Raw genomic sequence first — 24,307 nt, 5'->3', positions numbered from 1 at the left:
ACATTACGTTATATTATTCTGTTATGCCAGTGAACCTTTACTCAGTGAAGCCTTGCATCTAAATTTCCTCTACCTTTACTGTCTTATGAAAATTAGGGGCCAGGCTGTGTCTTATCCCTTTCTAGTTGCTTATACCTTTGCAAACTGCCTATTCTGAAGTACCCCCAGCTGGGGAATTCTCCTTAACGAGAATTTATTTAGAGAATTTATTTAGAAAATTTCAACAAATAATGTTCAGATGTTTCTAAGAATAAGGGAGAGATGTTTTGCCTATGTTAGAAACAAAATCCTACCACTGCAAAAATGGGAAATCATATTGCATCTGTTCCTTGGAGCACTGGCATTTGTTTTTTAGGCATGTGGTTTTTGCTATTCCCATGGAAGACTAGACATCTCTGCATAACCTCAGACTATGTGTGCTCAGTAAAAAGGAGCTGCAGCACCCCAGCAGCCTGGCGTAGACATTCCCAAACAAGATAGTAGCCATGTAGGCTCAGAATCACGAGCGCACAGCCCAGGTGGCAAGATGTTACAACCAGGCTGACCGAGCAGCAGAACTGACTAGCTGGTGGGTTACCCACGCTGATGTGGCCAAACGAGCATCTCTGCCGAATACTGCCAGACACACAACCGCCACACGCTCTTTAGCTCGCTCATCGGGCTTGTTTCTGAATCCGCCCATTTGGAGTTACGAATCAGCTCAGGAATCTCTAGCACAGCAACAATATGGACCCACTTCGAAATTTTCGGCAGCTCTGTTCTCCGCTCTTTTGATTGTGCTGAGCATCCTCTCCCAGCCCTGGGGAAGCGCCTCTGTGCTCGCAATGTCCTTCTTGCTGGAACCATTGCAGCCGGGAGGGGGATTCAGTCTGAGCAAAAGCTGGACCTAGACTGGATGAGGTCATGGAAGGAAATAGATTTGGACAAAGATCCTGGAGCTGAGACTAGATCTAGGAGAGGAGGAAAAAAAAGAGTGTGACAAGGTCAAGGCAGGCAGAGGATGAGGATTGCTGCAGTGAATGCTGGAAATGATTGATCCTGCGTCTGCTAGCACCAGAGCACTCCTGTATGATGTCAGGCAGATTACTTGAACTACAGGTGGCCACCGAGAACTCTTTTTATGCTTGGCGTTTGGTCTGAGAGCCTGGGGTCTGATTTGTAGAAGCAGTTAGCATTCACAGCTGCATCTGAAGTCAAAGGGAGCTATGCTTCGAACATACAAAGTGCTGCATAATGCTATTTCACCAAGGCAAACCCTGGTCATGTCAAGGCTGTCAACCAAAATTAATAGACGCATTTAACCTTAATCTCTCTGTGTCTCACTTCCCAATCAGTAAAATGGTGACATTAGTTACATCTCATGAAAGTAATTCATAAGCATTCATCGTATGCTCAAGGTACTGTAACAATGAATGCTGTAGAAAATCCTGCTATGACGTTAATAATTCCACATTACAAGCAGGATTTAAAGAGCTTTAAACAAAGCCTGAGGACATATGTTGAACAAAGAGATTAAAAATAAACTGAAAAGCTGCACATTCAGTGAACAGTGTCTGTCCCATGCACTGTACAAGGCAGTGGTCCTCTGAGCAAAACAATATCATCACACAATTAAAGGCTAAATTGGAAGTCATACCCTCTACAAGTCAAAACAAGTTTGTCTGAAAAATCTTACCTTTGGATTATCCTAAAGTGTCAACACTTGGCTTTTCACCCGTAGTATTCCTTTAATGTGGGGTCTGTGTTTTGGATTCTTTGGGTTTTTTTGTGTGAATGGGAATGTAATAAGTTAAGGATGTATATATGTTTTAATTGCTTTATGCTGTGCATGCAAAATCATACTGTTTTCGTTAAAGTAGATGAGTAACAGGGGAATTAAAAATAGGAAAACAGTTGCACTGTATCAAGCCATAGCACAAAGTAAATAGTATTTATTTTCCTGCTCATTGCCCCAGTTTGATTTAGGCATTCTAATTGATAGCATACCGTAGGTGTGATAGTTCATATATGAGAAAGTAACTAATTTACAGCTAATTTATACATTTAAGTATATGTTCCATCAACAAAGATTTCTATTTCTTCTTCCTCCCATGAGAATTTTTTTACCTGTCAATGCTTAGAAATACAGCAAGAACTCTCTCAACAGTACAGTCTTCCCTCTTAAATTTTACTCCATTGATTGGTCTGGTTTTCCACCTTTTCTTTTTTTTTTTTTTAAATCTCTTCCTAGAGATCAAAGACATTCTTTCCAACCAGAAAAAAAAAAGGTTTATTAATTCACCTTACAGGTGTTGTCTGTCTTCTCATCAAAGCATCAGTTTTTCTCAAACATTCAGTGTAAGTGCTTACCTGTTTCTCATCCGCAGCAGCAACTAGCACTATCAAACAAACCCGCAGCGCGGTCATTCCAACACGCCAGTAGATACGGAAGTATTCAAAAGAATATAAAACAATGTAAAACATCCATGGAAGCAGAGCCAGACAAAACATCCATGGCAGCAGCGCATGTTGAGTAAGCCCCCAGTACTTCCTAAGTGTTTCAAAGCAACATTCATGAGAATTAAGAAGTGGTAGTTTAACCGTGCAATTACAGTTAGGACTTTATCTGGTGAAAGGTGTTGCATATTTCTGTTTAAAGTGAACTGCAGTCCTGAAGATTTACCTTTTGCTGTCTCTTTTGGGTGCTTAAACACTAGCCCAAAGCGGACTTATTTTTTGGATCATTATTTTTCTCTTTTTCAAAAATGAGGTGTCATTCCTAACTTTGTCTCTGCTACAGGTTTTGTGTAAGATTGTGAAGGATCTGTGCGGTATGCCATAGAACTGTGTAACTAAACCCAGGAGATTCCTCTCCAAACTATCTGAGAAGGTCTGCTCTTTCAGCCAATATGTGGATATTTTTTATCAAGGAATGCAATGGGATTGGTTATTTACTGTCAGATTCTGGCTTTGTGCTCTTGTCCTCACTAGCGAGATTAATTTCCGTATTTCAGCAGACGCCCTTTGCTGCTGGATGCCAGCAACAAAACGAAGCCAGTAGTGGAGGTAAGAGTCAAGCATTTACCCAAGCCTTTCAGCCTAAGTGGCAAAAAATCTGAACGCAGACTCCTGAACAAAATTTCCAGCTGCCAGTGCGCGAAGATTACAAGTCAGGCCCCCTAAATCAGGATGCAATTTTTAAGCCTAAAAAGGAAAAGAGTGATTGCTTTTTAATTTCTGACCTGGTGAGTTGCACTTGGGTCATGATTTCCTACTTTCTCCCAAACCACAGTGGACAGAACTTGCTGTTGCTTAGAAATGAAGAGTCTCGTGTGATCCCACGAGCAGGGTCTTGGGGAAGCCACCCCCTTTCAGCCAGGACCATAAAATGAAACCGTGAACTGGCAATACCACCCCAAGGCCTCCTCCCATCACTGCTGCATTGGCAATGCAGCCACATGAGGGAATGAAATGTATTTGTACTTCAGACAATGCCCAAGGACAAGAGTAGCTCCAAATAAGCCATCAGGACATATTGGGGACATATGTTGTATAAAGAGGATGAAGCTATTAAACAGCTCAGCGCTGAGCGAACGCCATTCACCCTATGCATGGTGGGAAGCAGTTCTCTAGGAAAAATAGCATGATCGAATAATTACAGGCTGTAGCATAAGCCATATGTACAAGGGGGTCAAATTAAGGTTGCATGAGCAATCTTAATTTTGCAATTTCCATACTTGTCTAAAGCCTTGTCCCCAGTAAACAACAGTCCTGCTTTAATCACCCCAGCAAAGCTGCAACGAGACGAGCCATCCCTCTCTTCCCCCACGAATGATGCTACACGAGTATAGAGGCACGGGATCTTAATGCTGTGTTAGACTTGTCTAAATCACCATGATATTAAACCTTTTTACTGCTATCATCACTGTAAGGAACGATATGACAGTCTTAATGTAGCGTGCGTGGGCCATTGGGGCCCTGGCGCCTGCCAGGTGGGATGAGACCCCTCGACCGGGCTCCGGAGAGGTGTCCCAAGGCCTGCCACGGCAGGAGAGGTGCGGGCTGGGGGCCACGGCGGTGTTTAGGGCAAGTCAGGCTCGACCGCTGCTCCCCGCGGGGCCGGCTTGGAGGGCAGACCCCTTCGCGGGGCGGACAGGGAGAAGCCCTGTCACAGCCCCTGCCCCACGGGTACCGTCCCCGCTCCCTGCGCAGCCCCAGGGCGGCAGGGGCGGGCCGGGGCAGGTGGGTTAGGTCGGCCGGGGCGGGCCGGGCCCCGCCGCAGCCAGGCCGGTGGGGCGGCGGCGCCCGGCGGCGCCCGCAGGGGTCGCTCGCGCGGAGGCAACGGGCGCGCCGCGGGGACCGGGGGCCGGGGCGGGCCGGGGTGGGCGGGCGGCGGGGCCGGGGCGGGAGGGGGGCGGCGGGGCCGGGCGGCGCGCACAAGTCGGCCGCGAGTTGCAGGCGGTCGGCGGCGGAGCAGTACTGGTTGTAACTTGACACCGGAGCGAGAGGCCGAGCGGAGAGAGGGAGCGAGAGCGGCGGAGGAGGAGAGGAGCCCCAGGGAGCGGGATGGTGACCACCTCCTTCCCCTCCCCTTAGCGGCGCTCCGCAGCAGCTGCCGCCGCAGCGCCGGGGACTCTCGCCTGCCGCGGGGCTGAGGGCAGCCGGCGATGGGGATGGGACGGGTCCCCTGAGCTGCCGGGAACTTTCCCCGCCGCGGGCAGCCGAAGCCGAGCAGGCGGATGGAGGATGCGCTTTCCCCGGCGGGCTGCGTGACCCGGCGGCGGCGAAGGGGAGGATGAAGAAGAAGCAGCAGCAGCACGGCGGCGGGGACTGCCCGGCGCCCCGGCCCCCCGCGGCGGCGGCAGCGGCGGGAGGGGGCCCGGGCCAGAGCGGGGGCTGGAAGAGGCGGCGGCCCCTCTCGCTGCTGCCCTTCCTCTCGCTGCGCGACTACGGCTTCTGCATGGCCGCCCTGCTGCTCTTCTGCCTGGGCTCCCTCTTCTACCAGCTAAACGGGGGCCCCCCGCACTTTCTGCTGGACCTGCGGCACTATCTGGGTAAGGGCGGCTGGCGGCGGCGGGGACTTGTTGCGGCTCCTCCTCGCCCCCCGTGGCGGCTGGGCTGGGGCCTCCCTCCGGCGCCGGGGGGGGGGCGGCCGCGGGTCCCCCCGGCTTCCCGGGCGGCGGGAGCGGGGCCGGGGGCGGCGGGAGGCCGGGGCTGCCCGGGAGGGATGAGCAGGCGGGACGCGGCGCGGTGAGGTCTGACACCGAGATGGGAAGGGCCGACGGCGCCCTGGGAGCAGGGCGTGGGGGTGCGCCCTCTCAGAAGTTAATTTTGGCGAACCGTAGAGTCCCCTTGAGACCTTTCCTCAGACCCGAGACGGATCTGTGGCCGGGGGCGGCTCTTTGTCTGCCCGGTGACCGTCGCAGAGCGCGGTCTGCCGGCTACCCCTTGCCGTCAGGTCGGGTTTGAGGCGGCAGCGGAGGGGAGGGCAGCGCTCGGTGCCCGCGGGTCGCGCACCGGGGGAGCTCGGGCGGAACAGTCCCGTCAGCGCCTCGGCACCCCGCTCAGGTGCGCGCAGGGGGTGTGCTGTGCCCGGTGGGGGAGGAACGGGATCGCAGATGGCTCGTGGCAGAAGATGATGTTGTAACAAAAAAAACCCCCAAGAAAACAAAAACAACAAACAAACACCACCACCACCACCCCCAAACACATCTACTTTGTGAACGGAGCATTCATCCATGTGCCGCTGATTTGCTTCTGGAGAGAAAGGTGTGCTAGCAGGGTCAGAGCGGCAGCGCTCAAACACTGGAGTTCACCCCGCTGCTTTGCCACAGCCTGCGTGACCCTGAGGGAGATGCCCCGGCGGAGCAGGTACCCCCGCGCTGTGGCCTGTAGTCCTCATCCTCATGCTGACCGCAAGTTTGCACGTGGTTTTTCTTTGTGCCTGGTTTCCACATCGCTGTGTCTCCTCCCTGCTTAACAGAGAAGTGGTGAAAAACAGAGTGTATTATGAGGTCATGTAAGTACCTCAGACTGGCAGGACTAGTTCAAATAGGGAACAAAAACTAAGGGTTCCTCCGTATGGGAGGATTACTACAGAATAATTTGCGGTGTGAGTTTTTACCACGTTAGCTACTCTCTGTTACTTGTCCGAAGGTAAGCCTTTGGTCGTACGCGCTGCAGAAGGGCAATCCGTAAGAGACAGTGTTAGGTTGCAAACAAAAATACAGTACTTGTATTTCAGAAAAAATAAGCTGAAAATTCATATCTGCTTGAATGTATTTTATTAATATCTTGGGAATACAACTCGGTGTGTGCGTGCATTGCTTTTCTTTAAGGGAAAACTATCCCATGTCTTCAGTTAACTGATTAGAGGGTGTAGAGAGGACACAGCCAAGATCTTGTGGGAGTTGCACAGCAGTAAGACGAGAGGCAACAGACACAAGTTGCAACAAGGGAAATTCCAATGAGATATTAAAAAAAAAAAAAAAAAAAAAATTTTTTCAACGCGAGGGTGGTCAAACATTGGAATGGGCTGCCCAGGCAGGTTGGGATGTCCTTGCAGATATTCAGAACTCAGCTGGACAAGAGCCTGAGCAACCCAAGTCAATTTGTCCCTGTTTTGTTGGGGGGATAGGACCAGGTGAACAGAAGGTGCTTCCAGTTCGTGTTATTCTGTGATTCTACTGTTACTGGAGAAAAAAAAAAAAGAGTGAAAATTCAAGTGAAAACAGGAGAAGAAACACTTTGAATATTATTTGGCTTGGGTTTTAATGACTTTTTTTTTTCTTCCTTTAATGTTATAATTAGGAAGAAATTCCTCCACTGAAGAGGAAATGGACAAATTTTCCACCAAGGTAGAAGCAAGTTTTGCTTAGAACTGATTGACTTTTTAATGGGATCAAGCACAGATCTCTTTTTCAGAGGAAAGTTGATGTCAATATTTTAAATTCTAACCTTCATCAAGGATGAACATTGCTTGGCTTGTGTGGGAATAGGCTCCAAGAAACACAGGGTTACGCAGCTTCTCGCTTTGTGGCCTTTTGACTGCTTTTGAGGGATGCGGGAAATAAAACTAGGATCTACTACCCTAACCACTCTAGCCAGTAGTTGTGTGTCTGCTGGAAAATCTTCTGAGGCCTGCAGATGAAAGGCTTGGAAACCACTGTGTCTTGGTGGATGGGTCATGATAATTTTTGTGAGGTGCTCAGCAAGTGCAGAAAAGCCTTTATTGTGTGTGCCTGAACGTGATGAGCCTCTGGGGAAGGAGTGCATTCTTCTTTGAAAATGGTTTGGCATTTTTTTTGAAGTGTTATTCTCTCAGGAGAAGGTAGACAGATCTATTAATATCTATCTGTTAATGAACTACTGCACTTGTTATATCAATTAGTATAGGAATTTCCTCTCTGTGCGTGGGTCACCTGGCATGTTGAGGAGACAAGGACTTGTCTAACATTTTGCAGCAGGCCAGTGGCTGAGAGGGAAGCAGAGTCCTGGTGGCTGGAGTCCTAGTACCCACTAAGCAAGCAGTGCTGCTGCCTCTGCAGAGAAGTGGAACGTACTTTGGATGCTGAGGTGCCTGTTTGCATGCTGCTTTCTAAAGTTTTTTTTACACTTCCTTGGTGTACAGTTTCACTTGGGTTGTCAAAGTTGATCCATGTGGATGCCATTGCTAAAGATTGTTTTTTCTTTTTTTACTAAGTGTAGGTTTTGCAAGAATGGTGCATACTACTTGAGGTATGCTACTGGGAAGACTTGCAAACTATGAACAATTTTTTTGTAACCAGTAGTCCCGTTGTCTTCCCGGGAACTAACAGAACTGTTTGGAGGAATAGGTATTGGACATCCAGTCCTGCTAACTACCAAAGCCCTACATATGTACGTGTGTGTTTTATGCAATAGTTGGACTAGTCAAGTCTCATGACGTTAAAAAAGTTAAACTTTTTTTTCCTCCTGAAGCCACAGATCCAGCGTACAAGCAACTCTCTCCTTCCAACCGACAATTTATGGTGTTAAAATTTAAATCCCCAAACAGAAAGGAGCAGTTCGTTTGCAGTGTGTGAATTTTGCAACTGCCCTTATTGCACTTAAATCTACAAGAACCAAGAAGGACTAGACAAAAGGAAAAATTGATTTCTCTGTTTAACTACTTTGTGGCCTCCACAACATGGGGAGGGGTCATCTTGTCTGGCTTTGGGGTTTTTATTTGCATTGCAAGTTTCAGTGTGCTGCTTGTGGCTAATGATGTTACTCTGGAGGGAATGCTTGGATGTGTTTTACCTCAGAACTTGAAAGGATGTTCCTAAGTAACAACACAAAACTTCAATAGGGATCAGGACAGAAGTCACACCTGCATCAGGCAGGTGTGTGCATAAAAGAAAATCTAGGCAGTGTGAAAACACTGGGGTTGAGAAACTTTCATTTTGTTCTTAGGCCTGCATCATACACTGTGGAGGAGGAAGAATAAGTTTATTTTCAAAGGAATTAAGTGTGAAGATTTGCTAGTTCTATGAACTTTCCTTTGGTGGTGGTGGGAATGAGTGTATTTTCAGAATATTCAGGCTATTAGTAATTTTTCTTTTTTTCTCCTGGACCAACTTCTCTGGTGTCTTGGACCAGCTTCTCTGGTGTCCTGTCCATATGCATCTCCCTTTTTGTTTGATTGCCATATTGATTGGGGAGAATCTGTTCGAAAAACATTTTGGCAATTGTAGGGGGAGAAGGTAGCGATATTCAGTATTTCCACTTTGCATCTCTTCTCTTGTAAAACACTAGCAGAGTCATATGGAGCAAGTGAGGGTAAATTAGTAGATATGAGGCCGTGCTTTGTTATTTACTCTGTTCTGACTTCAAGCTCATAATAGTTCAGAGGACAGAAAGGTCTGTGGAAAGCTAATGGTTTCTGCTGTCCGTTCTGGCTGTAGTTCACAGGAACACGACACAAGTTTCACACTGTAATCATCTCATCAGGATAGATCTAGAGCCCTGGTTTTCAGCGTGTAATCGGTGGGGGCATGGACATTAGTGGGTTATTTCTAAAGAATCTGTGAAAGATACTTAAAAGCATGGCTGTTGCCAGTAGGCTCAAATTTGCTGTATGGGGGTTCATACCGGTCCTGGACCATATATGAGCTCCAAAAAACCAGAAAGTTTAAAAGCTGCCAGGCTTTCCAGTAATAAACAGGAGTATTGGGACTTGCACAACATCTATGAGGTCTTGCTCGTTGATTCTGCCAAGGTAATCCTGGCTCACTAATCAAAAACCAACTCCAGCAGTAGGAGGAAGTGAGAAGAGTCTTCCCTTAGATGAGTAAGACAGAAGTTGTAAATCTTGGACAGCTCTCTGGCTTTTGGGGAGTGCACTGGGGACTCCATTCCCCTGCAACTGCGGTGGTTTTGCATTGCTTTATTCTTCCCTGCTTTGGCTTGTGATATATACATGCTTCAAAATACAGAAATGAGTATTTCCAAGGGCTGGTAGCAATCCTCTAATGGCCAATAAAAAAAATAAAATCTTTTGCTCTTCAGTATTTGCAGTGCAAACTTGTTGTTGTTCATGTCAATTAAAGCATTTCCCCTGTTGAACTCCCCAGGAGCATGCCAACAAGTGCACTGGTTTGGTTGCACGTGGAAGGTGCCTGTGCTGTGGCTTCCTATGCAAGACAAAAGACTTAAGTGGCCAGTTGTGTTCTTCAGACAATCTCTAAATTACTCCCTACTCCCACTCTTCATGCCACTGGAAACTCTCAGGTATTTTGGCCAGATGTGCTCGGTGGGCACAACAACAGTTATATTTATTTTGGATGTACGGGGGAATATAACCATAATTTTGTCAAATAGAAGAAGCAGAAAGGAATCTGAGTATTTGGGGAGGTTGTAATAAAAATCTTCAAAATATTTAAAACTAAATACAAAGTGAAACTTTTTTTTTTAATTGAGGTAATATGAATTGGCTTTGTTTCGGTAGGGTGTTTTAGGGTTGGTTGTTGGTGGGTTTTTTTGTTTGTTTGTTTTTTCTTCTGAAGTGTCTGGCTTTTTCCTGTTAACATGTTAAGAGAGGGACAAAAAAGAAAAACTGACTATGCAAAGCAAACAATAAAAGTGACTGACAGTGCTTTGTATACAAATTTTATTCCTAAACTTGGGGGGGAGAACAACAGTTGGGGTTTTGGAAGGGGGGGTTGGCTTGGGTTTTTTATTCTGGTAATCCTGCATTTATATCTAAAATGATGGAAAGCACAGAATTCTTCAGAGCAAGCATGGTCCATTATAGGTGAACAGCATGCTGCTTTTTTATGGCCAAAAAGTGTTATCTCATCCAGTTTTGTTTTGCACGTGGATCATGAGTCCTTTACATTTTTGAAGGCCCTTCAGGTGTGTGAGTAGGAGAAAGACACTCAAGGAAAGACAGTCAGGTCTATGGATGAGGTTTACTGTATGGTGACACAGTATCTGTTTCTGAAATGAATATGCTTTTAACAAGGCCCTGGTTATGTTCTTATTGGCAATTTTTTTCCTTATTGTTTTCAAGAACGTGTAGTGTTCTCAGAAGAGCTCTTCCGTACTTGATTTTTCTCTGGCTTTTCAGCGGATTGTTTAATTCCATTGCACTTGGAATTTATTACATTTTAAAATTCATTAACACTGTAAGGAAGTGAAAGGTCAGTTTAGAAGCTGCTTCCTAAAGCCTTGAAAAAAGATGATCTCAACCAAAATGACAAGTCTGTAGCTATGTCTTTCTTAATTAACTTTTCTGTCCTCTTTGGACTTCCTCATTTTGCTATTGTGAATGTGATACGTATTATCTCTTAGATAAAATATGCTTTGACTTCCACTTACATTGCTAAGCTCTCAAGTTATGAGTGAGCTTTTTTGGAAGACAAAAGATGTGCCTCATCTCCAAGAAGCTTTTGTTAAAAGGCTGCATGACTTGCTCATCACTCACAGCTTGTCTGACTGTAAGATTAACAAAGCTCTACCTAATGCATGATGCTGTCAAGGAATGCTCTACGGAGAACCAGAATGCATGTTGTTTTATGACCAACTTGAGCCTTTCGCTTTCAAAAAGATGAAGTGGTCACTGGACTACATTATCCTGGCTGGCCATAAAACACACTGTACACTGAAGTCATAGCAAAAAATGTTTAAGACTGTGTGAATGTGTTGTGATGATATTCTAAATATATTTGGAAAATTGGACAGCATTTATTCAGATGTATTTTCTGCTTTCAAAATCAGACTCCAGTCTGGGAATCGGGTATTGCACATATGCAGCTCTGTAAATTTTTCTGTTTCATGTTGTCAACTTTGTTGACAAAGGACTTAAAGGATTAATGCAGTTCCTGGTGAGAGGGAATATTACTACAGCTTTTTAAAAAATGTATTTGGTTTACTTTCAGATTATATGACAGTGGGGTGTATACACCTGTGAGAGGACAAGTCTACTGGTTGAATTGAATGCTCCACTTGAGCTTGGGGATATGAGGGAGGCTTCAGTTCCTTGCCCTGACGGACTTCATGTGACATTGAACAAGTTGTGTGTTAACTCCGCCTGCATTTAATCCCCTTTTGTCCAAAGGACATTTTGAAGATAAATGTGTAACAGGATATTCTCAGATATTACAGTGATCGTAGCCATAGAAATACTTAAAGGAAAAAGATACTTGTGATATATCCTATTGTCGTGGAGAGTTTTTGGCCATGTCAAAGAGATAAGGCAGATGGAGAGTGTTAGAAAGGAGCTCCTGTGTAGGCTGAGGCAAAGTCAGTGGTCCAGCTACTTGTCTTTCAAGGGTTTCGCCACTGTTCATTAACACAGTTTCTGTGCAGTTTTACTTCAGGAGTTATTGCTATAACTGGTTTCCAGAGTCTCATCAAACAGCATCAATTTTTATATGTGTCCTCATATAGAAAACTTCACGCCCAGGAGAATGTAGCCAGGTCACTTCTTGTTTCCAGTGGCGCTGCTTAGACTTAATTTGCAAGTGTGGAAGTAAAAATACAGTTTCTTGAAGCTTCATTCACCCAAAGTGAGTGGCAAGCACTGTGTGCTCTATCAGAGAATACTTAGCCTAAAGGAATCGTGGCTGTCATGGGAGGAAAAAAGTGGTTGATGCGCTGGTTCTCATGTTTTCATACAAAATTAGGGAGGAGGAAGATCGTTTTTGCTTAGGGTTTGACAAAGAACGATAAGCATTAAAGGCTGCCAGAAAGGGAGATTCTCTAGCAAAAGCAAGTCATGCAAAAGCTTCAACACTTCATGCTCTGTGGGGAAAATAAAGGCTGTTTAATTTTTTTTTTTCCCTTGCTTAAAGGATCTGAGATTAACATCTGTGCTAGCTCTACTGCACTGATTCCTGATAAAACTGTTTTGAAATCAATAGCACATGTCAAAATCAGCAGTGACAGTAAGTGGAAGTTTTTAGTTTGTTATTTAAGTATAGGTCTGTATTGTCAAAATTTGTAGAACATATGATGAAGGTATAACCGAGGGAATTGACTTTGATGTGATTTTTTTTTTGGTGGGAACGCTCTGTAAAATGGTTGAACAGGTCAAATAAGATCCTAGGACTGTTCTGACACAAAAGCTTGAAACAGTAAATACAATGGGATAAAAAGAAAAAGAACAATGCGTTTATTTTTCATATCTCATATTTTTCCAGTACCCTTTTCTATCCCCTGTTTCCAGCTGGTAATCGATTCTTTCTCCCCATCCTCTTCTTCTGATCCCATCATTTAAATTCATATATTAATAACAAGAGGGAGTTTCTAATGTCTTTTGTGTCTAGCAAGAAACTGGAATTACTGAAATTGCTTGAGTGTGTTTTGTATGATCGTCACCCCATTTTTCTGGGCATAAATTTTGGGTGCTTAAGAGACCCCTTCTTTCTGGGTTGTTGTCTTAGCCTCGTGTGAAAGTACTTGCTTCTGGCTCCTGTAACCCATTCAAGAAGAGCACTGCTGGTTATTCTGGTCTCGTAGCTGTCCCTCTGTGCAAAGACAAGTTTGCAGGTGAGATGTAAGAGTTTATGTTTTCATCTTGGACTGGAGAAAAAAGTCTGTTTATAGGTTTTTTTGGAAGTTGTGACTTTGCACCTGCTGCTGACCCCCTGCGAGCGCTGTTTTAAATTGCAGCGCTGTGAAAGGAAGCCCTGTGTGCTTCCGCTGTTAAGAGTACAGCCAAAGGGATGAATAGCCACTCTGTGTGCTCATGCGAGTGTGTATGGACGCACTTACCAAAATAAACTACTGCATTGTTATTCAGGGCAGATAATTTTTAAGGATGCGTTTACAGCCCTTTCTAATTGGATTGTCTTTCCTGAAGAACTGGGTGGATGGGGGAGGTCCCCCTGCCCCGCTTCTGTGCTGTTGTGCTTTTGGAGCAATAAGTTTTGGAGCCAGGGCTTGCAAGGGTCCAGGGGCTGCTCATTCTTACCATGGGGGCAAGAAAGAGACAAGAATCCTTTTGAAATTGGTGAGAATTGGGTTCCTCTTTGGATCTCGCTGTAAGATCCGTATCGCGCTCAGCTATTTATCTGGATTTCCTGTCTTATCAGTGAGGGGAGAGTGCCACTTCCAGGTCATTACAGTTTATGATGGACATATGATGCAAGTAGGATTAGCCCTTTTCAGAGATGTCAGTTGTCTGTAGCCTGTTGCCATTAACTTGGAAGGGAACGCCAGGCTTGAGTACTCTGCCGGTGCCTTAGCTGCTGCTGCCTTTGCTGAGCAGCGGAGGTGCTGGCCTGTAAGACCTAATCTGACTGGTGCAGCAGTGGCTCAAAAGCATAAGCTAAAAGCTTGTGGGTTTCTTTATTTATTTTTTTTTTTCAACTTTCAAGTGGAAGCTGTGGAAAATGATGACACATGACTTTTCACCAAGGAAAGTTTCCCCATCGTTACTGGTGAGCAGGCAAGTAGATTTTTCAAACATAACTTATGTTTATATAATGAGGCATTTGTTTTTCTTTGTTTTAGAATCTGGGTTAGAGGATGTTTGGAGACTGGAGGGGTGGATAGGAAGTGGAGAGCAATTATTTGACTGAAATTTATTTTACTCTCTTGCTCTTTAGAGCTGCACTGAGGGAAGCTCGGTGCTTTCTTGTGTGGAAAATAGATGTTTGGCTTTGTTTGTAAGTGTGGAAGCACAATGATTAGGCTTGTATTATGGTTTCTGAGTACTAATGCTCTAGAAACGTACATTTGAATGCTTGCCAAAGCTTGCTTCTTATCACACTTAATGATTCAGGGTAGAAGTCATCAGGAGGCTGGGATGGAGATCATGGAGCCCATGGCAGTTTGAGTAAAGAAGCAGCGCGTCTCTGCCATATGTAAATAGCGTGTTTTACCACCCCTGACAATGTTTATTTTAAAAACCTCTACTGGTCAAGTGGATGGTTGGCTCAGTTTAATGTATCTGCCCCAGAGAGAGGATGCCAACATAACATTGTACTTGTACAAGGTCACCAAACTGCTAGCGAGTGACAAATCTGTGAGATGAGCCACCAGTGGCTGGATTAAAAGCTGCCAGTCAAGGGGATTTGACTTACTATTTCCACTTTTTTTTCAATTTGGCAAGTCCTGGACATTTGAGGAGGAGGTGCTCCTTACAACTGTCCTTGTAGTTTAACAATAGGTGTTTCTAAAATACATACAACAAATTTGTAACGAGTAAGTGAATGTTGCATAGCTTTTGCCGAATTACTACTAGGGACTATTGTGAAGTCTCTGTAGTTGCTTGGCTTTTGATCAGAATGACAGGTTACTTTGGAGGAAACTATGATTGTCTCAAAAGATTTTTACACGATGTTTCAGCCCAGAATTCAAAGCTTGCTGTTGAAATCTGAATTCCAGTTATATGTCTTTTTACCTTGTAAGATCTCCTAAACTTTTGTTTGGGAATTCTTGTGCAGATTAGAACTTGCATTGTTTTTCTGAATAGATTTTTTTTTTTTTAAATTGTCTATTCAGAATATGAAGTTGTACACTTTTGCTCCATGGCAGTGACTTGTGTTGAAACAAACACGAGACCTGAAGGGGTTGGGGCAGATGGGGGAGATGTTAGAAGAAAACAAGCCTTATGATGTTGTTTCAGAAAGTGTTTGAAAATTGTCTCACAATATACCAGTTTCGGCTTCAATTTCAGATGACAGTAATTTTGTGAATGCCTACAGTAATTGATTAGTATTATTGTGACTTTGTTTATCTCATAGCAATTAGCAGGAGATAGCATTAAGTATGGCCACCTTTTTTTTTTTCTTTTTTTTGTGTCAGAAAGGGGTTAAATACAGTACTGATGTAGTCTTTTTCTTTGGTCTCATTCTCTCATCGGTTTTCTTACTACCTTCCAAGATGTGAGCACATCCTTTTCCTTCCACTCCTCTTGTATTTACAGGTAGTTGCCCAGTCCTCTTGTTAATCTGTTCCTGTAAAACACCAGACCATGTTTAGCAGCTGGTGGTTTCCAAATCATGTCTTGCTGGTGGTCCTACTTCCTTCAGCCAGGTTCTCTTTCCTCAGTAGCTTGCGTTATAAAGCAAATACTCTTGGCTCTCTTGTCTGACCTACATCTAGAGAAGAGCTATCTGAATCTGTGTGTTGAAAATCAGAAGTAAGTGGGATCTTAGAAGAAGCGTCCCACGAGTAGCCCATGACTTTGCATTCTTAAAAGGTAAGGAAAAATGCTAATGAGGTACTTTGAAATACACAGAAAGATCTTGGAGCTGGGATGTTGGTAGGCCTCTTCTGTACAAGTTTGATGAGATTACAGGTAGAAATTGCATTCGAATTGGGCAGTACGGTGCCGAGAAGAGATTTTTAAGTGGGAGAGAACTAGTGGGGGGGAAGAGGGGGCAGACAGGTGTCTTGATGATCAGGAAAAAGTTACGGAAGATTTAGACTGTGTATGGCTTGTCTGTAAGGCCCTGACTCCTCTTTTCAGAGGTTCCCTCTGAAGTCAGCAGGGAGAGGCAGAGGTGTCTCCGAAGAGCAGCTCGGGCTACCTGTGCCTTTATGACAGCTGAGCCCCTGACTTGTACACGGAGAAATGCTTGATGTTTGGTGGGAAGAATCTGGATCGTCATGGTATTTATTCTTAGAAACATTGGTTGATGACCAGTGGAAGGCTTCCAAAGAGGAGGAGTAGGAGTGGGGGGATAGGAGCCTGGAAGTTACGCTAGCGAGATTTTTAGACGAATAGGTCACTTCATGTCAGTGGGTCATTGAAACCTGAGTACTTAGGATGCCTAAAAATAAAGACTAAATAAAGCACTGGAAAAAAGCACTGCAGGAGATATCTGTCCCTGCTTGATGGGTGGATTTGGTGCCATGTTTGTTTCTCCGTGAGTCTTGCAGTTCCATGGAAAGGGTGTGCGACAACAGCTTTGATATAATCTGAAATGTTGCAGCAGATACTGTAAGGCAAAGGCTGTGAAACTGCTGACTTCTCAGTTCCTTTCATGTCTGCAGCTGATTGTTCTTTCCTAGCAGAACTCCCCATACAAATGTACAGATTTCTTTTGTGTTGCCCGTTGGGAGATATCACAATAAGTAAATTAGGATGAATAACAAAATAGCAGGGCCTAAACTCTACCACCTGTGGTTGTCTGAGTTTTTTGGGGGGGTTTGTGTTTTGGTTTGGGTTTTTTGGTTGTGTTCTCCCCCCCCCAGTTATGTCATTTTGGTCATCACTGCATCTGTGCAACAGGCAAATAGAGGTAGCTGTATATATAAGGGAATAGTAGCAAACGTATTGGCTACCATTAGGAACAGGCACGGAGGCAGGAGAGACTGAGAGTTAGCCGCAATCTGAGGATGCGTTGCCACTTACTGGCTGAAGAAATTTTGAAACCAGAGGCAATTTGGGAAGAAAGAGAAGTTTGATGTTTTATGAAAATCAAGGAGTAGCTGCTGTAGATACATATCCCCTGATTGTTGAGTATTTCCCAACCAGTTAGTTTTCTGACAGAACTAAATGATTTTCAGCCACCCTCACAGAATCACAGAGTGGTTGAGCTTGGAAGGGACCTCTGGAGGTCATCTGGTCCAACCCCCCATGCTCAAGCGGGGCCACCTAGGACTGGTTGCCCAGGACTGTGTCCAGGTGGCTTTTGAATATCTCCAAGGATGGAGACTCCGCAACCTCCATGGGCAACCTGTGCCAGCGCTTGGTCACCCTCACAGTAAAAAAAGTGTTTCCTGATGTTCAGAGGGAACCTCCTGTGTTTCAGTTTGTGACCGTTGCCTCTGGCCCTGTCACTGGGTAGCACTGAAAAGAGCCTAGCTCTGCCTTCTTCTCCCTTCAGGTATTAATATACATTGGTAAGATCCCTCTGAGCCTTCTCATCTCCAGGCTGAACAGTCCCAGCTCTCTCAGCCTTTCCTCATATGTAAGGTGCTTCAGTTCCTTCACCATCTTTGTCGCCCTTTGCTGGACTCTCTCCAGTATGTTCTTGTCTCTTGTACTGAGGAGCCCAAAACTGGACACAGAGGTGTGGCCTCACCTTTGGACATGATTTGAGAATGTGCGAGGGAAGCGCCTTGCAAAGTAGGGGCTTCTTAGGAGGTCTTTTTCAGCACATGTAAGAGGGAGAAAGGAATCCAAGTAACTACCATGTACTTGCATATTGTCTTTCCGTTACAGATTTGTTTCTTAAATACCTTTTGAGCCGATGGAAGTTCATGTTAAGAACTGGATAATATTACCACTCTCTTGCTTGTGAAGCAGCCATTCTCAAAGTGTGATTAAATGAAAGCTGCAGTAGTAACTGCTGCTTTTCTGTAACTGCAATGTCTCTACATTGCCTCACTAATAATGAGCAAAACCAATCACTTAATTTCATCCATTCAAGAATATTTTTCTGGCGAGTCAGTCAAATTCAGTATGAGTGTGCTTGTTTTGGCTGGGGTAGAGTTAATTTTCTTCACAGTAGCTAGTATGGGGTGACGTTTCAGATTTGTGCTGGAAACAGTGTTGATAACACGGGGGTGTTTTAGTTACTGCTGAGCAGTGCTTACACAGAGCCAAGGCCTTTTCTGCCTCTCACCCCACCCCACCAGTGAGTAGGCTGGGGGTGCATAAGAAGCTGGGAGGGGACACAGCTGGAACAGCTGACCCCAACTGACCAAAGGGATATTCCACGCCATATGACGTCATGCTCAGCATATAACGCTGGGGGAAGAAGAAGGAAGGGGGGGACGTTCAGAGTGATGGCGTTTGTCTTCCCAGGTAACCATTATGCACAATGGAGCCCTGCCTTCCTGGAGATGGCTGAACACCTGCCTGCTGATGGGAAGCAGTGAATTAATTCCTTGCTTTGCTTTGCTTGCGTGCGCGGCTTTTGCTTTACCTATTAAACGGTCTTCATCTTAACCCACAAGTTTTCTCACTTTTACTCTTCTGATTCTCTCCCCCATCCCACTGGGCTGGGGGAGTGAGCGAGCGGCTGTGTGGTGCTTAGTTGCTGGCTGGGGTTAAACCACGACAGTGAGTTATTTAATCTTCTGATAAACAGCTTTACTCTATTAAGCCTGCTGCATTTTCCCCTCTCTAGTTTTGAATTTGATACTTGTCTCATCTAATCAATGAGGCAAATTTTGGCAAAGCTCTGGGATTCTTTATAGCTCAGTGGTTGTCTGTTTTTTGCACTATGCTACATGGAAACAGCTGACAACTTCAATTTTTTTCCCTGGAACATTTTGGTTATGAATGTTAGAAGCTGAAAGAGTTTTAAATAGCATGTAGTGTCTTTCACCTTCTGACCCAGCTCAAATACAGCTGAGGTTGACAGTAACTGGATCTTACTACTGTGCTGAGGTGTTCAGTGACTAGCGTGCAGTAAGTTCATTGTGTAAGTTGTTGTGATACCATTGCTGGCACTGCCACTCTCCTCACTCTGCTGGCTCAAGGATACGGCACGTCAGGCCAGCATGGGAGTGCATAGCGGCAGTAGAGGATCCAGTGGGTTTTATCTGGTGGGGATCCCAACGGGCTGGTGCACTTTCCTCCCCATTTTTGTGTGCTGTGGTGCTGGGCTTGATGCTGGCGTATGCTCTGTCCATGCTTAGTGCAAGAGGCAAATGAGATTCAGAAAGATGTTACTGAAGGTTATAAAGCTTGTGGGGGGCATGGACCCAACTGTCCCCAAGGTAAGAGCTGTGTCTGTGTAGTGTATTTCTTTGTACTACCCTGCTCCTTAGTTAGAGGTGTTTGTTTGGAGCTATTGTATCAGTGATAATTTTTTTTTTTTTAGGAATAAACAAAAAAACAAGCTTGGAATTTCCTGCTAGGTGTCATAGACCAAGAAATCTTTCCATCTTCTGCAAAAGAAGCTAAGTGTCTTCCTCGCTTCCTGTTCTCTCTCTGTCACTACTGACCAGAGAGTACAACTTTCTGTTTTTTAGCCTCATGCAGCAGTTTCCATCTAACAGGTCAAAGAGGAAGGTAATACTAACTTTTTTTTTATTTAAAGGGCACAGAGAGGTCATGTGCCTTTCTTGGTGTCATTTGGCTGATCAGTAGCAGTATCAAGAATAGGGGTGTGATTCCCTGCATTCTTAGAAGGGCAGGGGTTTGCCTGGAAATGTGTGCAGCGTGTCTGACAAAACGCTGATGCTCAGCGATAAGGAAACTCTGCTGCTTGCACTTACCTGCCTCTCCTGGCTGGGGTGATTTGAATTTGTACAATCTGTGGGGCTCATATCTGCACAACATTCCTGAAAAGTAGTGAAGTTGTTTTTCTGATGGGGCTTCTGAAGCACAAGATGATTCAGGGAAGTGTGAAACCAGGTCTACCAAACTGTGGAGCAGCTTTTGCCCAGCAGAGCCGCCATCCAGCATAGGTGTGGAAACCCACATTTTCCTGTCTGCGAGCGGCAACTTTTTAGAGTCTTCCCTCACCCTGTTCCCATCGGCAGGGAAGACGGCTACTGCAGAGCTGTATGTCGGGCTCGGGGCTCTCAAAATGACAGGGAAGCGTGTGGGAGGGAGTGATAGCTGGGAGAGGAAAAAGTGGGGTGAGGGAAGGACAGGTTGCTGGGTAAAACTTTCCCGATTTAAGCTAGAACAGCATACCTTTTAATGTATTCTGCTTACAATGAGCCTGCAAGAGACAGAAATAGTACTGGGGGAGCAGATAAGTGATAAACGGCATGTTAAGGATCCTATTCCCACTGAAAAGTATTTCTTGCTGCTTTCTGCAGCTGTCTTCAACACCTCTGGAATTTGCTCACCAAAGCCTCTACTATGGGTGGAAAAAGTTGTATTTGTGGCACGGGTAGATGTTAAAACAGCTGCTTTATGTAGCCAACACAGCTTAAAAGCTGTATAGTCAGCTTCAGAAATGTTTCCTTAACTTACTTATTCTGAAGACAGAAATATTTTTAATACAAAGGAGCTCGTAATGTGAGGGAGTCAATGAGAGGCTCAGGCAAATTTTATCCATCTGTTAGGCCCTCTGGTTATTTTTGGCTGAAATCTTACACCCACAAATTTCCTTAATTCTGAGGTAACGGTTGCACTGCATGAGAAAAATGACCAGAGAACTTGTTTTCTCATTCTGACAAAATCATTACCGTGTCATGGGCACAAAATAATTATGAAACTTTAAGGCAGATCATTTGAATGGCTTATGCTTTAGCTCTTTGCTCTTGCAACATGATTATGTTCTGGCTCACAAAGTATGAAAATGTTGTTTTCAGGCAGAGTACTCTGGATCCTCATTCAAGCTTGAAATCTCATTTCTGTAAGAAATAAATGTGGTGGTCTCAGGCTATTCCTTTGTGAATATGGTCAACATCAAAGAAAATAAGAAACCCACAGTGATCGAATATATAGCTAAGTCCAAGTTAAAAATGACAGGTTTAGCTATTCAGTCGTAATATGGCCCTGGTTAAAAATATTTCCTTACTCATACTCTATAAATAACATCATAAGTATGGTTTACACTCTTTTCCTCCAAACACCGGTGCTTCACTTCTGTTCTAGACTGTTTGCACTCCTGCTCACTGGCCAGGCATCTCTCTTGTTTTCAAGAAATCTCTTATTTGCTTTAGTGGCATGCTGATGCAGGGAATGGTTCGTGGATTGCAGAACCGAGGACTTTTAGTTCCTGATGCCACATGACTAGGTAGATTTCTTAGTACAAACCTGTATATTGCATTTGGTCATATCGCACAGAGGCTTGTAATACTGAGCTGGTGACACCTATAGTTTGGCAAATGCTCCTGCTCAACTGGGAAAGAAGGTTGGAGGGAAGAACAAGGAAGAGGAAAATTGTAAGCATTCTTTCTCCTTCCTTCCTTCACTGTGTTTTTGGACACTTACAACAGAGGGATGTTAGCACTAATGTGGGACTTAATGTGTTCTGACTCCTGCAGCTGTACTTCTTTGTGAACCACAAGGAACAGTTTATAGAAAGTATAAACTTCTGAAGCATTCTTTTGTGTGCTTTTGAATGCATTGCAATTTCTTTGACCAAAAAAAAAAAATAGCTTTACCAGCTTTAAAATCCTGGAAAGAAAAGGAGTTTAGAATTGGGAAAGTTTGTATTAGGCAACTGAAAAGTCAGAGTTTGCATTAATGGCTCTTATGTGAGTCTTACCAGCTTCAGTCTGTCTGTGACACAAAAGTTAGGTTCCTGCTGAGAATTACAGTTCAGTAGGACCTGATGTTTATTTTCTTTAACTTGAAATAACATAGAGTGTGTGACCAAAGTAGGTTTGTTATACTGGCATATATTGAAATTTCTTAGAATTTACATTTCATTATTTAATATTATTTTATTTATGCAACTCTATCTTCAGTTTGTTTTATTTGGAGTTCAGTCTGTAGTGCCATATTTTCTTTTTTAGAAGGAAGGTCTGCTAGATTTGTTTCTTCAATAGTAATTTTTTTCTTGTGTGTTTTTGAGTGTAGAGGTGGTGCAAAGCTTAGATGCTGGGTTACAGGACTTTTTCTGTAATAGAAATAAGACATAATCTGCTTCTGAAAAAAACAAGATCAATAATACATGTGTGTGAATATACGTATGAAAACAAAATTCATGTTCTAGGTTACACACAGTTTAATCAATGTGAAAAGGATGCCGCTGTTCATGCGCAACATAAAGCTGAAGCATGCGTAATACATCGTTTAAACCCGTGCTTTCTTCTTTGCCTTGCTGCTTGTCAGTATTTGTGTCCTCCCTCTGAGGTAAAAATGAATAAGCAATGGATATAAAGAATTAAAACACTTCCCATTGGATTTCCTTTATCCATGAGGTTCAGGTGAGAAATGTTTGATGATGTATCTCCTACATCTGTGATAATAGCTAGCTGGTATTAAGCAAGAATTGTAGTAGTTAGTAAGCTTTGTGTATAAGAAGGGTTAAATAAGCCAGTAGCCTGATCCCAAATACTCTCTATTTTTATCTGTTTCATACAAATTCTTCTCAAGACAAAAATGGCCAGGTTGCCTGTGAATGTAGATACCAACGCGCCTATGAAGAAATTGGTCTGAGGTGCTGTTGAAAGTAACTTTGGTTTGTCTAGCTGCTCTCCTCTTGGAATTCAGGAGCTTAGACAGCAATGAGTGTGTCTTGCTCCTGTAAAAAGTTGCTTTATACTTCACACTTCTTAAATATTTTTGTAAGTTACTGCACGTGAACTCACTGATGACTTTCTGATAAGATCTGTATTGAATGCTTCCTGGGAGGAGTACAGAGAAACTGTTTGAGCATGCAGGGATGGGGTTAGGAAAGCCAAAGCCCACCTGTGGTTGAATCTAGTGAAGGATGTGAAGGGGAACAAGAAGGGCTCCTACAGACATAGCAACAGCAAAAGGGAAGAGCAGGGAAAATGAGTGCCTGCTGCTGAATGGGGACAGAAAAGGCTGAGGTACTTAATGTACCTTCACCTCAGCCTTCACTGGTGAGATTTGCCTTCAGGAATCCTGGGCAAGGAAGATTTGCTTTCGGATGCGGAAGATCAGGTTAGGGAACATTAAAACAAACTGGACATACAAAAGTCAGTCCTATCTTTAAGAAAGGCAAGAACAGCCAGCCAGCCTCACCTTGATCCCTGTGATGGAGCAAATAATCCTGCAAACCATTTCCAAATGTAAGAAGGACAAGAAGGTGATTTGGAATAGTCAGCATCAATTTATGAAGGGGAAATCACGCCTGACCAACCTGGTGGCTTTCTGTGGTGAGATGACTCTATCAGTGGATGAGGGGAGAGCAGCAGATGTTGTTTGTCTCAGCATTGGCAAGGCTTTTGACTCTTGTCACCCCTGGCATCCTGATAGACAAACTGATGAAGTGTGGACAGTAAGGTTGACTGGCAACTGGCTGAACTGCCAGACTCAAAGGGTTGTGATCAGCAGCACAAGGTCCAGAGGCAGTCACTAGTGGTGTATCCCTGGGTCACCACCAGGGCCAGCACTGTTCAACATCTTCGTTAATGGCCTGGATGATGGGAAAGAGTGCACCTTCAGCTAGTGCAAGAAAGGTATGGGCTTAGTGGAGCGAGTCTAGTGTAGGGCCACTAAGATGATCAAGGGACTGGAGCACGTGTCATGTGAGGAGGGGCTGAGAGAGCTGGGACTGTTCAGCCTGGAGAAGATGATCTTACCAATGTGTACAAATACCTTGTGGGGGGAGTAAAGAAGATGGAGCCAGACTCTTCCCAGTAATACCCAGTGACAGGACAAGAGGCAGGGGGCACAGACTGAAATGCAGGAAACTACATTTAAACAGAAGAAAACACTTTTATGTGAGGGTGATTGAACACTGGCACAGGTTGCCCTGAGATACTCAAAACCCGTCCCTGAGCACCCTGCTCCAGCTGGCCCCGCCCTGAGCAGTGGGGCAGAGCAGGCGAGGGGCTCTGCCGAGGTGCCTTCCTGCCTCGCCGTGCTGTGGGGCTGTGCTCCTAGAATCAAACAGTGTGTGCTGACCCTTCAGAAACTTGGTTAGGAGTGAAAAGTCAGCTCTAGCATGAAGCACGGAGAAAATGCTTCCTCTCTGGTGCTAGGAAATGAAAGGGCATAGAAAAAGCATTCATCTTACTACTCTCTATTTCTCAACTGTAGATGAGATTTTGTAAAATTAAGACTTTGAATACTGTGAGAAGAGAGTCCAGTCCATGTAGCCAGTTTTCACTATTTGTGGTACTGTACTTTATGTGGAGCTGTTTAGACTCTAAAGTATGCATGCATTAAGGAAGATGGACATGATAGACATGTAGCTGATTAGTGGCAGGTCTAGGAACGGAGCTTGGGTCCTAGTATCAGTCTCAGCCTAAAGGAGATCGATATGTCAAAATTGCATTTCACATTCATGAATTGCTTCTA

General features: G+C 44.4%; 1 protein-coding gene across 1 annotated transcript in view; it reads left to right on the top strand.

Moving 5' to 3' along the window:
- Positions 1-4,434: 4,434 nt before the first annotated feature.
- The window catches only part of UST (uronyl 2-sulfotransferase), a 172,180-nt gene continuing 152,307 nt past the window's right edge, over positions 4,435-24,307 (top strand). The window contains exon 1 of the mRNA XM_076333885.1: positions 4,435-5,033. Coding sequence (XP_076190000.1) covers positions 4,775-5,033 — 259 coding nt within the window. The 5' untranslated portion in view covers positions 4,435-4,774. The remainder of the gene's footprint in view (positions 5,034-24,307) is intronic.

The sequence above is a fragment of the Aptenodytes patagonicus genome, chromosome 3 (assembly GCF_965638725.1).
Source record: "Aptenodytes patagonicus chromosome 3, bAptPat1.pri.cur, whole genome shotgun sequence".
Lineage (NCBI taxonomy): Eukaryota > Metazoa > Chordata > Aves > Sphenisciformes > Spheniscidae > Aptenodytes > Aptenodytes patagonicus.
Note: the sequence above shows the minus strand (reverse complement) of the source record. Positions and strands in the feature narration are given on the sequence as shown.